Source organism: Saimiri boliviensis, chromosome 19 (genome assembly GCF_048565385.1).
Source record: "Saimiri boliviensis isolate mSaiBol1 chromosome 19, mSaiBol1.pri, whole genome shotgun sequence".
Lineage (NCBI taxonomy): Eukaryota > Metazoa > Chordata > Mammalia > Primates > Cebidae > Saimiri > Saimiri boliviensis.
Genome location: NC_133467.1, coordinates 11,428,160 through 11,446,444, shown reverse-complemented (window position 1 = coordinate 11,446,444; position 18,285 = coordinate 11,428,160). Strand labels below are relative to the sequence as shown.

At 43.2% G+C, this 18,285-nt stretch overlaps 1 protein-coding gene and 1 long non-coding RNA gene across 5 annotated transcripts in view; one reads left to right on the top strand and one right to left on the bottom strand.

The window, feature by feature from the left end:
* Positions 1–1,505: 1,505 nt before the first annotated feature.
* Positions 1,506–18,285, bottom strand: part of NMNAT2 (nicotinamide nucleotide adenylyltransferase 2) — a 222,255-nt gene continuing 205,475 nt past the window's right edge. For all 3 annotated transcript variants that reach the window (XM_074389970.1, XM_074389969.1, XM_003925303.4), the window contains 3 exons: positions 13,185–13,286; positions 12,983–13,050; positions 1,506–2,166 (listed from right to left, as the gene is read on the bottom strand). In XM_074389970.1, the coding sequence (XP_074246071.1) occupies positions 2,064–2,166; positions 12,983–13,050; positions 13,185–13,286 (273 nt within the window). In that variant the 3' untranslated portion in view covers positions 1,506–2,063. The remainder of the gene's footprint in view (positions 2,167–12,982; positions 13,051–13,184; positions 13,287–18,285) is intronic.
* On the top strand, positions 2,164–11,348 carry LOC120360139 (uncharacterized). Of its 2 annotated transcripts, XR_012515064.1 has the most exons (5): positions 2,164–2,534; positions 4,049–4,096; positions 5,381–5,489; positions 10,518–10,601; positions 11,103–11,348. It is a non-coding gene; the product is annotated as an uncharacterized LOC120360139 (long non-coding RNA). The 2 variants fall into 2 exon arrangements; XR_005576747.2 differs by lacking the exon at positions 4,049–4,096.

Below are 18,285 nucleotides of genomic sequence, written 5' to 3'. Positions count from 1 at the left end.
TATGATGGCCTAGGTGTCAGGGAAACAATATCCTCTTGTCAGGGCCTATACCTGCTGGCTGACCTGGACCAGCCATTTAATCTCATGGGCCTCTGCTCCCTCACCCTTTAAAGGAAAGTGTTGGATCAACTGAACTCACAAGTTTTTTTCAGTTTATTATTTCATGATCCCTAGTCAAACACTGAGACCCAAAAATAGGATTTTCCTTCCTTCCTCTGAAGATTATTTCAAAAAATCCAAGAGGATTAACAGACCTTTTGGATGCTGCTGTATCATGTTCTTCTGGTAAATCAAGTTCCTTTTCCTGCAATTGAAGGATGTTGCAGATGTGAAATGTGTGGTAAAGATTATTATCTTTGCTTTCAAGTCTCACCTGGACCCTCCTGGCCATAGCTGGTACTCGATTTTGATAAAAGAATCCTAGCACTCAAGGACTATTTCTCAAAGGCCAGAAACCCAAGAGCCAGAGACTGGATGAGAGACACAAAGCTCAACAGAGCAATTTCCTTATGGCTCTCAGGACATGCGTGAGACCCTAATAACCTGGCAAAACTCTCTGCGGGAGCAGAAAGGAAGGTAGAAAATTCGTGGAAAAAGGAGTGAAACAACTTAGTGGCTCCTGACCCCTCCTAGATCTCCCTTCTGGGAACCCACTCCTCTGTTAAGGAGATTTTCTCAGACAGTTCCTGCAGCTTCTGGGCTCTGCAGGGGCTAGAACCAACCACAGAAACAAGGCTAAGGCACTGCTTCTCAAGAAGGAGCTGACCCCAGGCACTGTCTGAGTTACCTCAGCTGGAGAGGGTGAAAATCGTTCAGTTATCATCAGGGCAACAAATTGCTTTCTCTTAGGTCATCCGGGACTTACAAGATGGAAGAGACTTTTCCCAGCCCTACAGATAATAAATAATTCCAATTAGCAAGGACCTCCAGGATTGAGTGGATTCCTAGTATTTTTTTTTAAAGACATGACTGTGTGATCTGGATCAGGTCCTGCCTGTGTGATTCTTCTCAGACGCAGGAATGTGTCTAAGCATGGCCTCCGATGGTCCCTTGGAAATCCCTGGCTGGTAGGGAACTCGCACTGTGCCATCAGCTACAGCTCACAAAAGTAAACGAACAGATGCCACCAGGAAATGAGGATGGACTGGCTGTGTGTGATCATAGCTCAGAGCATGAGGGAAATGGTCCTTTGAAACTAAGGAAATAGATTCAAATTTTTCTGAGAAAACCCAGATTTGCCTCCCAGGTTTCAGAACCTGAAAATCTCAATCCTGATCAGAAGTTGCTGCTGCTGCTGCTGCTGCTGCTACTGCTGTGTGTGTGTGCACGTATCTGCGTGTGTGTGTGTGTGTGTGTGTGTGTGTGTGTGTGTTACTAGAGAAGTGGAGGTTGCTTGGCCTTCTCTACTGGGTGTGGCCCTGATGCACTCACTGAGTGCTGAGGCTGGCTACAGTGTCCTATCAGAGGGGAAGTAATACCACAGGAGCACATCAAGACTACGAACATAAAGAACCATGGACTGATTTCATCTGAGTTCTACAAGGAGTGAACAAAGAAAAACGAAAGAAAAGAAAAATAGCCCTTTGTAGTAAAGGGCATGCTGGGAAGGCGAGAGCCAGAGCTGCCTCCCCAGAGCATGCTGGGAGGATGGGCACCAGAGCCGCCTCCCCAGAGCATGCTGGGAGGATGGGCACCAGAGCCGCCTCCCCAGAGCATGCTGGGAGGATGGGCACCAGAGCCGCCTCCCTAGAGCATGCTGGGAGACGGACACCAGTACCTCTCCAAGGACTGCGCTTCCCCTGACTCCCACCCCATTCCCTCACCCACCCCCAACCCGGAGACTAGAGGAAAGTCTGTCCAAAGACGACTGTGGAATAGGGAATGCCATGGTTCTCTGCAGATCCCCACACTATGGGGGGTTAAGTCAGCAAGTAGGGAAAACAGTCAAGACGAGGAGATGGAGAAACAGAAAGGTAGGAGAGAAACAGGGGGCTGACAGAAATGGAGGGGCCACTGTGCTGGCGGAGGAGGAAGGGAACGTGGAGCCGAGCGCTGTGTAACTGCTAGCCGGAGGCATTGATGTACAGCTGGCTTTTGAGGATGTAGTCGATGACCGGCTGGGACAGGTAATCCACAACATGGCCGTCCCCATGCTGCAGGGCCAGCCTGCACAAGAAGAGACGTCAATCAGATGGACATTCACACCCAAAGCAAGCCAGGAGGACTGGCCTCACCCCTGTCTCCCCAACCCCCCATTTCTAGCCTTTGCTCAGGTTGAGTAAATGGTTCTGTATTAGGAAATGCCCTCTTGCCTCCACAACTCTTTCCCCACTTTGGTAATGCCATTTGTAGTGGTTCTGTCACTTCCTAGGTGACAGGCCTCGAGCAAGTTATTTAAGGCCCTCTGTTCTTCAGCTTTTTCCCTGTAAAATGAGGGTAATATCTGGGCCACTCTCATTTCATTTTTCAAAGGATTAAATGAGTCATTATGCAAAGCACTTAAGAGAGCACCAGACAGAGCACCAGCATCTAAGGTATTTACTGTTCTTTTTTGTCATATAAATTGTACTGTTTATATTTAAGTCATGCAATCTGATGTTGTAAGATACATGTATATTATCGTATAATATAGTATATTGTTATATATTTTTTATGATTTATATATTATACTATATATTAGTGTTAATATATTATTTATATAACAGTATTACTATTTTATATATTATAGTTTAATTTAGTGGAACAAATTAATATATCCATCATCTCACTCAGATACCTGTTTGTTCTTCTTGTGGTGAGAATACATATAATCTAATTTAGCAAAAATCCTAAATACAATACACTATTATTAGCTATCATATTCATGTCATACATTAGCTCTTTCAACTTGTTTGGCCTACATTTTTGCTGCTTTGTATCCTTTGACCAATATCTCCCCATTTTCTGCCCTCCACACTTGACCCTGGTCATCACTGTTTTGTTCTCTGTGTATTTAAGATTCCACATGTAAGTGACATCATGCAATATTTTTCTTTCTGAGTCTAGCTTATATCACTTGGCAGAATGTCTTCCAGGTCCAGCCAAATTGTGGCAAATGGCAGGATCTCCTTTTTTAAGTCTGAATAATATTCCTGTGTGTGTGTCTGTCTGTCTGTGTGTCTGTGTGTACACTACATTTTCTTTATTCATCCATTGATGGACATCTAGGTTGTTTCCATATCTTGGCTACTGTGAATAATGCTACAATGAACTTGGAAATGCAGATATCTTTACAAGGTAGTGATTTCATTTCCTTTGGGTATATACCCAGAAGAGGGATTGCTGGGTCATACAGCAATTCCATTTTTAATCTCTTTAGGAACCTCTATACTGTTTTCTGTAATGGTTGTACCAATTTACATTCCAACCAGCAGTGTACTAGGGTTCCCTTTCTCCACACTCTCATCAACATTTTTATCTCTTGTCCTTTTGATAATAGCTATTCTTTTTTTTTTTTTTTTTTTTTTTTTTGAGACGGAGTTTCGCCCTTGTTACCCAGGCTGGAGTGCAATGGCGCGATCTCGGCTCACCGCAACCTCCGCCTCCTGGGCTCAGGCAATTCTCCTGCCTCAGCCTCCTGAGTAGCTGGGATTACAGGCACGTGCCACCATGCCCAGCTAATTTTTTGCACTTTTAGTAGAGACGGGGTTTCACCATGTTGACCAGGATGGTCTCGATCTCTCGACCTCGTGATCCACCCGCCTCGGCCTCCCAAAGTGCTGGGATTACAGGCTTGAGCCACCGCGCCCAGCGCGATAATAGCTATTCTAATAGGTGTGGGGTAGAATCTCATAGTGGTTTTAAATTGTATTTCCCTGGTGATTAGTGATGTTAAGCATCTTTTCATGCATGTGTTAACAATTTTTATGTCAATCTCTGGAGAGATGTCTACTCAAGTCTCTGGTGTGTGTCTGTGTGTGTGTGTGTGTGTTTTTGAAAGAGTCTCACTCTGTTGCCGAGGGTCAAGTGCAGTGTGCAATCATGGCTCACTGCAGCCTCAAACTCCTAGGCTCAAGCAATCCTCCTGCCTCAGCCTCTCAAGCAGCTAGGACATCAGGTACGTGCTACTCGGCTTGGTTAATTTTTTTTTTTTGGCGGGGGGCAGAGGGGTGGTAGGGGTACAAACAGAGTCTCAGTATGTCTGTAACTCCTGGCTTCAAGCAATCCTTCCATCTCAGCCTCCTAGTGTGCTGGGATTTATAGGTATGAGCCATCACACCCTTCCCCTTTGCCCAGTTTTTAATTGTTTTCTTGATATTGAGTTGTGTACGTTTTTAAAATAAATCTTGGATATTAATCCCTATCTAATACATGATTTGAAAATATTTTTTCTCAACCCATAGGTTGCCTTTTAACTTTGTTGATTGTTTCCTCTGCTGTAGAGAAGCTTTTAAGTTTGAAGTCTCCCTCCTCCCGCTCTTTCCTCCCTCCCCTCCTTTCCCCTCCCCTCCCTCCCCTCTCCTTCCCTTCCCTTCCCTTCCTTTTGTAGCCTGTGCTTTTGGTGTGACATCCAAGAAATAATTGCCAAGATCAATGTCAAGGAGATTTTCCCCTGTGTTTTCTTCTGGGAGTTTTATTGTTTCAGGTCCTTTATTCATTTTGAGCTGAGTTTTGTGACTGACGTCAGATATGGTCCAAATTCATTCTTTTGCATGTAGAAATCCAGTTTTCCCAGCACCATTTATTGAAGAAACTATCCTCTCTTTATTGTGTCTTTTTGGTACCCTTGTCAAAAATCAGTTGACCATATATGTTTGATTTATTTTTGGTCTCACTATTCTGTTCCACTGCTCTATGTGTCTGTTTTTATGCCTATATCATATTATTTTGATTACTATAACTTTAATTTTTTTTTTTTTTTTTTTGAGACGGAGTTTCGCTCTTGTTACCCAGGCTGGAGTGCAATGGCGCGATCTTGGCTCACCGCAACCTCCGCCTCCTGGGTTCAGGCAATTCTCCTGCCTCAGCCTCCTGAGTAGCTGGGATTACAGGCACGTGCCACCATGCCCAGCTAATTTTTTGTATTTTTAGTAGAGACGGGGTTTCACCGTGTTGACCAGGATGGTCTCGATCTCTTGACCTCCTGATCCACCCGCCTCAGCCTCCCAAAGTGCTGGGATTACAGGCTTGAGCCACCGTGCCCGGCAACTTTAATATAATTTTAAATGAAGAAGTGTGATGCCTTCAACTTTTTTTTTCTCATAATTGCTTTGGCTATTCAGGGTATTTTGCAGTTCTGAGCAAATTGTAGGGTTGATTTTTCTATTTCTGTGAAGTATGAATGCCCCGATTGGGATTTTGATAAATGGGGGATTTATTAAATCTTTTTTTTATTTTTTAGAGAAAGAATAAGAAAAAGAATAAAGAAGAGAAAGAAAGAGAAAGAGGAAGAGGGAGAGAAGATGGGGGTATTGCTTTATTGCCCGGGCTAGAATGCAGTCTAAATATGGGTATGTCTATAATTGTCCTTAATAATGGAGACATGAAAGAAAATGAGGGAAGAGAATAACAAACAAGGAGCCAACCAACATTTCGTTTAAACTTCTAAGTTGATATGATGTGGTACTGATAAGAGTGTATATTTTGTGTATTTAAAGTGGAGAGTTCTATAAATGCTAATTATGTTTACTTGTTCCAGATCTGAGTTCAAGTCCTAGATATCGTTGTTAATTTTGTGTCTCATTGATCTAATATTAATGTTGAAGTCTCCCACTATTATTGTGTGGGAGTCTAAGTCTCTTTATTAGTCTTGTATGTCTGAGTGTTCCTGTATTGGGTGCGTGTATATATATAGGATCTTTAGCTCTTCTTGTTGTTGCATTGATCCTTTTATCATTATATAATGTCCTTCTTTGCTTCTTTTGATCTTTGTTGCTTTAACAACTATTTTATCAGAGGCAAAAATTGTAACTTCTGCTTTTTATTTATTTATTTTAGCTCTCTGGTTGGTTGGTAAATCTTTCTCCATCCCTTGTTTTGAGTCTTTGTGTATCCTTGAATGTGAGATGGGTCTGGATGCAGCATACTGATGGGTTTTAGTTTTTTATTCAAATTGCCTGTCTGTCTTTGGATTGGGGGATTTAGTCAATTTAAATTTAGAATTAATAATGATGTATGTGAGTTTAATACTGTCATTTAATATTAGCTGGCTATTTTGCCCATTAGTTGATGTAAATTCTTCATTATATTGATGCTCTTTACTTTTTGGTATTTTTCAGAAAGGCTGATACTGTTTCTTCCTTTCTATGTGTAGTGGTTCTTTCAGAAGCTCTTGTAAAGCAGGCCTGGTGGTGATGAAATCTGAGTGCTTGCTTGTTCACAAAAAACTTTATTTTTCCTTCACTTATGAAGCTTAGTTTGGCTAGATGTGAAATTCTTGGTTGAAAGTTCTTTTCTTTAAGGATGTTGAATATTGGTCCCCACTCTTCTGGCTTGTAGGGTTTCTGCTGAGAGATCTGCTGTAAGTCTGATAGGCTTCCCTTTGTGGGTAACCTAACCTTTCTCTCTGGCTGCCTTTAGTATTTTCTCCTTCATTTCAACCCTGGTGAATCTGACGATTATGTGCCTTGGAGTTGCTCTTCTTGAGTAGTATCTTTGGGGTGTTCTCTGTATTACCTGGAGTTGAATATTATCCTGCCTTGCTAGGTTGGGAAAATTGTCCTGAATAATATCCTGAAGCAATAAGTATTTTCCAGCTTGGATTCATTCTCTTCGTCACACTCAGGTACACCTATCAAGCGTAGATTAGATCTTTTCACATAGTCCCATATTTCTTGGAGACTTTGCTCGTTCCTTTTTATCCTTTTTTCTCTAATCTTGTCTTCTTGTTTTATTTCACTGAGTTGGTCTTCGACCTCTGAGATCCTTTCTTCTGCTTGATCAATTTGGCTGTTAAGACTGGTGCATACTTCACGTAGTTCTCGTGTTGTGTTTTTCAGCTCCATCAATTCACTTATATTCCTCTTTAAATTGTGTATTCTTGTTAACATTTCGTCAAACCTTTTTTCAAAGTTCTTAGTTTCTTTGGATTGGGTTAGAACAAGTTCTTTTAATTCACAGACGTTTCTTATTATTCACATTTTTTTTTTTTCTTTTGAGACAGAGTTTCCCTCTTGTTACCCAGGCTGGAGTGCAATGGCGCGATCTCGGCTCACCGCAACCTCCGCCTCCTGGGTTCAGGCAATTCTCCTGCCTCAACCTCCTGAGTGGGTGGGATTACAGGCACGCGCCACCATGCCCAGCTAATTTTTTTTTTTAGTATTTTTAGTAGAGACGGGATTTCACTATGTTGACCAGGACGGTCTCGATCTCTCGACCTCGTGATCCACCCGCCTCGGCCTCCCAAAGTGCTGGGATTACAGGCTTGAGCCACCGCGCCCGGCCTATTATCCACATTTTGAAGCCTGCTTCTGTAATTGGAACACACTGGTTCTCCATCAAGCCTTGTTTTGTTGCTGATGAGGAACCGTGATCCCCTGCTGAGGGAGAGGCATTCTGATCTTGGGTATTCTCAGCCTTTTTTGGCTGTTTTCTTCCCTTTGTTGTAGATTTATCCATCTGTGGTCTTTATAATTACCGTCTTTGTAATTGGGTTTCTGAGTGGACATCCAACTTACTGATTCTCAGCGCCGAAATCTGAGCAACCCACTGTGCCGACTAAGTCAGTGGCGTAAAGATTGATGGTGCTTTTCTGACTCTGCACCAAGAACCGACGCTCTGAGGCGCCGGCAAAACCGCCTCGCTGGTCAGAAGAGTCGCGCTGGCGACCCGTGGGGCTCCTCCGCTGGGAATCTCCTGGTGTGTGAGCAACAAGAATTCATGTAAAAGTGTGGCGTCCTCTCGTGCTTTGTGCTTTCACTGGGCGCTACAATCCCGAGCTGCTAGTGATCAGCCATCTTGGATCTCTCTCTATTAAATCTTTATATTGCCTTAGATAGTATGGACATTTTAGCAATATTAACTTTTCTGATCTATGAACATGAAATACTTTTCATTTATTTGTGTCATCTTCAATTTCTTTCATCCACGTTTTATACTCTTCAGTGTACAGATTTTTCACTTCCTTGGTTAAATTTATTCCTAAGGGTTTTTTTTGGTTTGTTTATTAGGTTTTTTCAGACAGAGTCTCACTCTGTCACCCAGGCTAAAATGCAATGGTGGATCTTGGCTCACTGCAGCCTCGGCCTCCTGGGTTCAAGCGATTCTCTTGTCTCAGCCTCCTGAGTACTAAGATTACAGGCACATGCCACCACACCCAGCTAAATTTTGTATTATTATTAGAGAATAGGTTTCACCATGTTGGCCAGGTGATCTCAAACTCCTGACCTCTAGTGATCCGCTCACCTCAGCCTCCCAAAGTGCTAGGATTACAGGCGTGAGCCACCATGCCCAGCTGTCTAATTGCTGTTGATAGTACTTTCAGTACTATGTTGAATAGAAGTGGAGAGAGTGGGCATTCTTGCTGTATACCAGATCTTAGAGGAAAAGCTTTCATTTTCTCCCCATTGATTTTAATGTTAGCTACCGGTTTTTGGTTTTTTTTTAGTGGCCTTTATTGTGTTGAGGAACTTTCTTTCTATAGTTAAACTGTCAAAAATCTTTATCAAGAAAGGATGTTAAACTTTGTCCAATGCTTTCTCTGCATCAATTGATATGGTCATGTGGTTTTTATCTTTCAGTCTATTCATGTGATGTATCATATTGGCTGATTTTCACATGTTAAACCAGCCTTGTGTGCCAGGGATAAATTCTACTTGATCTGATATATAAGCTTTATGTTGTGTTGTTGAATTCAATTTGCTAATTGTTATTATTATTTCTGAGACGGAGTTTTGCTGTGTAGCCCAGGCTAGAGGAATGCAGTGGCACTGTCTCAGCTCACTGCAGCCTCTGTCTCCCGGGTCCCAGTTCAAGCAAGTCTTCTGCTTCAGCCTCCGGAGTAGCTGGACTTAACAGGCACACACCACCATGCCCAGCTAATTTTTAGTAGAGACAGGGTTTCACCGTGTTGGCCAGGTGAAACATGACCTCATGATCTGCCTGCCTTGGCCTCCCAAAGTGCTGGGATTACAGGCATGAGCCACCGCACCCAGACAATTTGGTAACATTTTATTGAGGACTTTTGCATCAACGCTCATCAGAAATAATGGCCTACACTTTTCTTTTCTTTTGGTGCATTTTTCTTTTCTTTCTTTCTTTTTTTGATACAGAGTCTCACTCTGTTGCCCAGGCTAGAGTGCAGTGGTGTGATCTCGGCTCACTGCAACCTCCGCCTCCTGGGTTCAAGTGATTCTTCTGCCTCAGCCTCTCAAGTAGCTGGGATTACAGGCACGTACCTCCATCCCTAGATAATTTTTGTAGAGATGGGATTTCACCATATTGTCCAGGCTTGTCTTGGACTCCTGACGTCAAGTAATCCGCCTGCCTTGGCCTGCCAAAGTGCTAGTATTACAGGCATGAGCCACTGTGCCCAGCTTCTTGTGGTGTCTTTATCTGGCTTAGGCATCAAGGTATGTTGGCCTCATAGAATTTGCTATGGGGGTATTCCTTCCAGCTGTATTTCTTTGAAGAGGTTAAGATTACAGCTCATGCCTGTAATCCCAACACTTTGGGAGGCTGAGGAGGGGAGTGGATCACTAGGTCAGGAGTTCAAGACTAGCTTGGCCAATATAGTGAAACCCTGTCTCTACTAAAAATACAAAAATCAGCTGGGTGTGGTGGCAGGTGCCAATAGTCTCAGTTACTTGGGAAGCTGAGGCAGGAGAATCACTTGAACCCAGGAGGCGGAGGTTGCAGTGAGCTGAGATCATGCCACTGCACTCCAGCTTGGGCGACACAGTGAGACTCTGTTTCAAAAAAAAAAAAAGTATTGTATTAATTATTCTTTAGAATTCAGCTGTGAAGTCATCTGGTCCTGAGCTTTTTCTTTGTTGGGAGTTTTTAAATTACTACTTTAATCTATTTGTTTTGGTCTGTTCAGGCTATTCCTGATTCAATCTTGGCAGATTATATTTTTAAAGGAATTTGTGCGTGTCCTCTAGGTGACCAAATCTGTTTGCATAATTGTCCATCATAATCCCTTATGATCCACCTTATTTCTCAGACATCTGTTATAATGTTTACACTTTCATTTCTGATTTTATATATTTGATTCTTTTTTTCAGTCTAGATAAAAGTGTGTCAATTTTATTTTTTTCAAAAAAACAACTCTTCATTTTATAAATTTTTTCTATTCTCTATTTAGTTTTTGTCTAATCTTTATTATTTCCTTCCTTTGGGTTTAGTTTGTTCTTTTTCTAGTTCCTTGAGGTTTAATGCTAGGTAATTTATTTGGGGGACTTTTTTTTTTTTTAATGTGAGCATTTATTGTGAGAACTATCCTCATTTAATCCTTTTGGGTTCCTCTGCATGCTGGCCTCAAAAGTATGAATACTCTTCCAGGGATTCTTGGGATTCACTACATCTTTTCCTTCCTACAGAAGCCCATGGAGGAGAGGCACCAACAGGTCTAAAGGACTCCAGTGACACATTTTGGCTTCTGCACAGTTTTTTTTCCAGCCTTGGTATGCCTGCTTCCTATTCCCTCCTAACACAATAGTCTAGGTGTCAGACCTAAATGAACTATTTGTAAAAATCCATATACTTCTCCACATACCTAGATTCTAAAAGGCGTCTGAGCCCTGCCTGTGAGATCTCCCTGGAGACCAGCTCACTGCCTTCAATGCATGCACTGTCCTTGAAACTACCTTTGCAAAATTATGACTCAGACAGTGAAAGAAATCTAACTTAACTGACTCCATGTTGCTTCTAACCTCCAAGCTGTACTTGTTCATTCCTGGGTGTAGGCCGAACTAACTTTGGGAGAAACTTATAGTTTAAACTAAGACAGTAACAGCCCTTTCCCAAAGCAGACTTACTTCTTGGCTGGGGACTAGATTGCCTTTGTAGGACTAACATTGGCCATAAGATTAGCAATTATGGTTTAGGAGGCATGCAGCTGGAGGCTACAAGATTCTGACCCTCCCTAAACTGCTCCTGAGATCAGTGCTTGGGATATTTTGTAGACCCTGCACTTGATGGACCAGCTGGCACCACCCAAATCAATAAACTGGCTCATTTGAACTTGCAGTCCCCACCCAGAAACTGACTCAGCGTAAGAAGACAGCTTCGGCTCCGTATGATTTCATCTCTGACCAATCAGCACCCCTGGCTCACTGGCTTCCCCACGACCCACCAAGTTATCCTTAAAAACTCTGCTTCCTGAATGCTCGAGGAGACTGATATTTGTAATAATAAAACTCTGGTCTCAGGCTCTGCGTGAATTACTCTTTCTCTATTGCAATTCCCCTGCTCTGTCTAGGCAGTGGGCAATGTGAACCCCTTGGGTGGTTACACGCTGACCTTGCAAGCTAGGTCCTTAAGTGCCTCCTCACATAGTTAAGCTTTTTGAAAAAGTGTGTATACTTGTGGCTCGGAAGCACATTCCTAAGCCCATCCCCCACAAATTCGGATTCAGTGGGCCTGGGAGGGACACAGGAATTTGTACTGTTGTGTCACTCTGCATGGTGACTCTAATGTGCAGCCATGCTCGGAACCACATCCTGCAACTCTCCCCTTATTGCCCATTGCTCTTGCATTTCCACTTTGGGTTTGTGGTAGAGACTGTTAACTGGCCCCTAATACCCATTCTTTACTTCTTTGGGTTAATAATAGAGCACCCTGAGTTTCATCTGGGCGTGTGGCTAAGCTACAAAGTCTATTTCCCAGCTGTCCTCCACCCTCGAGCCAGTGGGATGCAAAGGGAAGTGGTATGCACAACTCTGGGTCACCTTAAAGACACAGCTTCTTGCCATGGGCTTCACCTTGCCTTTTCCCGCTGGCTGAGAAGGACCACTGTTGCAGCAGCTGCACCCAGAGATGGAAGTTTCATATGGATAAGGCCACAGATTTCATCTTTGACTTCAGTAAGAGGGAACTAAACATCTAACTTATTTAAAACTCTGAATATTGGAATCTTTTTGTTTTGGGTTATCCTATACCCTTATCAAACATTATTCCAAAAGCACCTCCAACTAAAGAGTCCACAACTGAAAACACCCTTTTCTTTCCTTAAAGCAGCTAAGACTAGCTAAGAGACTGTCTCCCCTTTTAAAAGTTAATGGCTGAGGCCAGCACAGTGGCACACTCCTGTAATCCCAGCACTTTGGGAGACTGAGGTGGGCAGATCACTTGAGGTCAGAAGTTCAAGACCAGCCTGGCCAAACATGGTGAAAACCCATCTCTACTAATAATACAAAAATTAGCTAGGTGTGGTGGTATGTGCATGTAATCCCTGCTACTCAGGGGTGGGGGGTTGAGGCAGGAGAATCTCTTTTTTTTTTTTTTTTTGAGACGGAGTTTCGCTCTTGTCACCCAGGCTGGAGTGCAATGGCGCGATCTCGGCTCACCGCAACCTCCGCCTCCTGGGTTCAGGCAATTCTCCTGCCTCAGCCTCCTGAGTAGCTGGGATTACAGGCACGCACCACCATGCCCAGCTAATTTTTTGTATTTTTAGTAGAGACGGGGTTTCACCATGTTGACCAGGTTGGTCTCAATCTCTCGACCTTATGATCCACCCGCCTCAGCCTCCCAAAGTGCTGGGATTACAGGCTTGAGCCACCGCGCCCAGCTAGGAGAATCTCTTGAACCCGGGAGACGGAGGTTGAAGTGAGCCAAGATTGTGCCACTGTACTCCAGCCTGGGCAACAAGAGTGAGACTCTGTCTCAAAAATAAATAAATAAATAAAAATAAGTGGCTGGGAATAAATGAGGTCTAAACACAAAGCTAAACACCAGGGCAGCAGATGTCTGCCTGAATCTCTGGGTCATCTTTGATGGAGGAAAGTTATGTGGAGACTTGTAAGCTGGGTTGACTAAAGTCTCTCTGGCCATTGGTCTAACATACCTGCTCTTGGTTGAGCTGACGACAGACATGGGATGGTTGATGTCATCTTTCACCACCATGATGTTGTTCTGAGGACAGAGCAGAGAGAGTCAGTGGCCAGCTCCTCCCACTAAACTCCTTTTGCTCTCCCACTCCTCTAGCTGCCAGGACTCTCAGAGAAGGGCCACATCACAGAGGTGCACTAGCAGGAGAGAGGACTCACTTTGTATTTGCGGAGTATTGAGGAGTGATTCATGATTCGGTCTGTGTCGGCCGCATCCCGGGGCACCACCACAATCCCAAAGTCTCCAACAATCACCTCCATCTGAAGAAAGAGAGAGAGGGCCCTTTAGTAAAACCATAAGCCCAAACTCCTACAACGCAATGACTTAGCGTGGCAGAATCCTCTCCCGTTCTTCCACATGGAACCCCAGGCTTTAGTCCTAAACTGGCCTTTTTCTCAGCCCCATCAGCGAGCTCCTTCAAGGAACACCCTTAACAGTGTTAACAGAATAAGTGAAAACATTGCCTGACACAAAGAAGTTGCTTAATAAATACTCTAGATGTCAGGAATAAATGAATTCTTACATTTCTGGGCAAGATCTCTCCAATTCCTGAGACTCCCATTGAGTGCACAATGCTGCAGAAGCCTATGAATGATGTCACGTCCTTACCTGGTAAACACCCTCCGGAGTGAAAGAGACCCCTCTGTTCAGCACGCATATTTGAGGCCACAGATGGATGTCAAGAGAGGGACTAAACATTTTTCTGTCTCACCCTCATAAAAACTGCTGGGGGACTCAAGGGCAGTGAAGAGCAATAAGTGCTTGGAATGCATCCCTGGGCACCCAGGCTGTGGTAGGGAGAGCATGATGATGATTAGGGTCACTTCAGAGATCAGCCTTTGATAGAAGCTTTCATTTCTCCATATGAGAAATGAAACTTTTTGTTTGTTTGTTTTGAGTCATGGTCTCACTCTGCCACCCAGGCTGGAGTGCAGTGGCATGATCATGGCTCACTGCAGCCTCGACCTCCTGGGCTCCAGCAATCCTTCCACCTCAGCCTTCCAAATAGCTGAGACCACAGGCACATACTCCCATGCCTGGCTAATCTTTTTTATTATATTTTTGTAGAGAGGGGATCTTGCTATGTTGGCCAGGCTGGTCTCAAACTCCTGGGCTCAAGTGATACTCCCACCTCAGCCTCCCAAAGTATTGAGATTACAGGCATGAGTCATTACACCTAGCCAAAACCTTCTTCTAATGTAAAAGAAATAACATTTTTATTTTCTGACTGTGGATGCAATGCAAGCTTAGGAATCCAGAAAAAAAAATACCAATCAATTACAACCATACAATCCAGGTGTGTGATTGTGAACGGTCTAGTGTATATCTGTAGTTTTCTTTCTTTCTGCAAATAGGTGTCTATATCCACAATTGGATTAAACTATAAAATTAGTCGTTTTACTTAACATTTTTCCATTTAGTATTATTGCATTTTGAGCATTTTCTCACATTGTTAAAAATTATTTGGAAACATAACAATCTGTATATTTTATACTATGTTATATTAAACTGGTCCTATATTGTGCAAAGTTGGACAGTTACTTCTGATTTTTTGCAATTATACATAACACTTTAATGAAGATCTTTATACATAAATATTTTATCACATCTCTGATTATTTCCTTAGGGAAAGAAATGATATAATTGAATATAAACTGGACATAATTCTTGAGACATATCACCAAGTTGCTTTCTGGAAATTTCTGCCAATTTTTTATTTTGAAAGAGCCTGAAAATTATGGCACTTAATAGACTTGGATCTAGCCTGGGCATATTACTGTTTAGATCTTGGACAATGCCTGCTTTGAGGGCTAGGGACCCAGATTTTTTCCCATAATCCTCTAAACAAGTGGCACAAAAACAGATACACGGGGTCACGGTGGCCCCTTCTCTCCAGGGGATTTCTGCAGAGGATTTCTTCTCTCCAGCAGAATTCCATTTCTAAACCTGATTTATTGGTTTTGTGTGTGTGTGTGTGTGTTTGTGTGTGCACTCCTGAATATTTCTGTCCACCTTTACGCTGCTTCTCCTATTGCTTACAACTAGACCCAGACTTGAAGCTGGAGTGCTGATGTTGCCAACATTAAAAATTGGCTGAAAGTGTCTTAGGAGGAAAGTTGTAGAGAGAAGTTAGAAAGCTAGGTGTAGAATATCAGAGCACCACTGGATCATGTAATCTGGAAGATATAGAGCATTGCACAACACAGCACAACTACTGTTGGTGTTCAGATCAGGTAAACTGGTACCAAGTCTCTTGTCTTATAAACCAGAAACGGTAGGGAGAGGCAGGGCAGTTGGAGTTAGAGCCAGCTCCTCCTGCCATGGCGTTTAGGATATTGCACTGGGACTCTCTACTTAGACACTGGTTCTCAAACTTGGCTACATATTAGAATCACCTGAAGGACTTCAAACAAAGTCAGCTCACACCTGAGATCAGTTAAACCAGACTCTCTGGGGCTGGGACTCAGGCAGCAGTATTTCTTTACATTCCCCAGATGATATCAATATGCAACAAAGCTGTTGAACCAGTGGTCTAAGCACTGAAGTAAAGGTCTGGGGAAATTGGCAGAGAAAGAGATAGAAAAGAGAGGAGGAGAGGAGAGGGGAGAAGAGAGAAGAGAGAATCCATCCAAGCTGGTATCCATGGGGATCCCTAAACTGCATGGCTGTGTAGATGTTTCAACATTATCTAGTATAAATTGCATAATGTAGGATCTGCCTTCAAATTGATTCTGTAAACTTGATGAATGTTTCATATATGATATTTGTAATAATGGGTCTATAGAAAGTGAGCATTCTAGTTTAAATCATGAAAATAATGGCTCGGAATAGCAGTCCTCGTGGGGCAATTGCCCTGTGGGTGACATCAGTGCAGCTGCTGCTCTCCACTCAGTACCTAATGATCTGAGCGCCCAATCAATAACTGTGCCAGGCTGTTCAGTGGGTGGCAAGCAGATGGAGGCCTTTCTGCTTAAGATGTTTTCCTTTTCCAAAAACAGTGACAGACTTGTCCCTGGGAATCACAGATGGGTCAAGGGAGACAGGATCTATGAGACAAGATCTACAGCTTTAGGGGATCAGGGCGGGGGTTCAGGCCAGAGACTGCAGATGCTCTCTGCTCCTGTTTTTGTGGCAACTGTTTGGAGGATTATGTGAGAAAATCTGGATCCCTTGCCCCCAAAATCAGGCCTTACTCAATAAGCTACGCTGCTTAGAAACAGTTTTCCTGCTGGAGGGTATTTGTGTGTGTGTGTGTGTGTGTGTGCATGTGCGTGTGTGTGTATGCATGTATGCATGTTAAGAAAGGGAAGGTACTAGGTGCTAGAGTTGGTGAGATGTGCCCTCAGGCCAATGAGTACCCATCTCCCTCCAGGAGCTCAGCTGTCGTTCCCACCCCAACCCCCCACTGCCTGCCTTCACCAGGCCTCCAGACACTACCCTGTCCTGGTCTTCCTCCTACCTCTCTGGCTGCTGGCTACTCCTGTTTGGCCCCCTGTGCTAATTCCTCCTTTTCTATGCCTTTGTGTCACTGGACTCCTCCAGGCCTCCATCCCTGGACGTTCTTTCTTTTCTATCCACACTCACACCCTTCATAATTACAAAGCTTTAAAAGCACACTACAGGCTTCCAAATTAACATTTCCAGCATTAACTTCTCTCCTGAACTGCAGGCTCCTATATCAGCTGCCTTCTCAACATGCTCACTTGGATAGGGCATTGCAAACACAGTATGTCCGTAAGCTCCTAGACCCGCTAATGTAAACAGTTAAACCAACCACTCCCCTCAAAGAAATGGTTTTTCTATAAGCTTTTTCATAAATAGAAATTCTCTTATAATTGCTCAGACAAAAAGCTTTGATATTTTCCTTGATTCCTCTCTTTCTCTCATATCCCACATTCAGTCTATAAATTAGTCCAATGGACTCTACCTTCTAAACAAATCCAAGAATCTGCTCATTTCTCACCATGTCCATCCCTTCTGTATCAGTCCAAGCCTCTTCTGGTAAGCTGAATAATGAACCCGAAAGATATCCAGGTTCTAATCCCTGGAACCTGTGAATATGGCAAAAAAGACTCTGCAGATATGATTAAACTAAGAATCTTGAGATTATCCTGGGTTGTCTGGGCAGGCCCTAAATGCAATAAGTACCCTTACAATAGGCAGAAGGAGACCGGACCCAGAAGAGAGACGATAATGAGAAGTTGGAGCAGAAAGAGATTTGAAATGATACACTGCGAGCCTTGAAGTTGGAGGAAGGGACCGTGAGCCAATGAATGCAACAAATGCAGCTCTAGAAGCTGGAAAAGTCAAGGAAACCAGTTTTTCCCTAGATCCTCTGGAGGGAGCACGGCCTTGCCAACAGCTTGGTTTGGACCCAGTGAAACCTATTTCAGACTCTGACTTCCGGGACTGTAAGAGAATAAAGATGTGTTATCCTAAGCCACCAAGTTTGCAAAACTAGGAAACTAGTTCACCTCTATCATCTCTCCTTTGGATTGCTCTGGTCTCTCATTATTTTCTTGCCTTTTTAAATCTATTTCCAATAGCCAGACTGGTAATATTAAAATATAAGCCAAATTATGTTGCTCCTTGGCTCAAAATGTTTCACTTAAATGTTACTTTCTTGGTGAGATCCTCTCTGGCCACTCTAATTAAACCCGCATCCCTTGTGCTCTCCCACCCCTTAAGCCTAAATTCTCACCAGAGTTGCACTTTCACCCTTTGGGTTCTCTAGGCAGCACTAAGGTAGCTGGCAAGAACAACTGCTTTACAAAAAGTGGCAAAAAGGGAGCCAAGAAGAGAGCACTTGATCCACTTTGTAAGACGGGTATGGTGTGAAAACACCAGCTATATGTTCCACATAAGAAATAATGAAAAAATGATAAAGGGGATATCACCACAGATTCCACAGAAATCCAAACCATCATCAGAGATTATTACAAACAACTCTATGCACATAAACTAGTAAACCTGGAAGAAATGGATAAATTCCTGGACACCTGCATCCTCCCAAGCCTAAACCCGGAAGAAGCCAAAACCCTGAATAGACCAGTAACAAGGTCTGAAGTCGAGGCAGCAATAAAGAGCCTACCACCCAAAAAAAGCCCAGGTCCACATGGGTTCACAGCCAAATTCTACCAGACATATAAAGAGGAGCTGATACCATTCCTTCTGAAACTATTCCAGACAATCCAAAAAGAGGGAATCCTTCCCAAATCATTTTATGAGACAAACATCATCCTGATACCAAAACCCGGC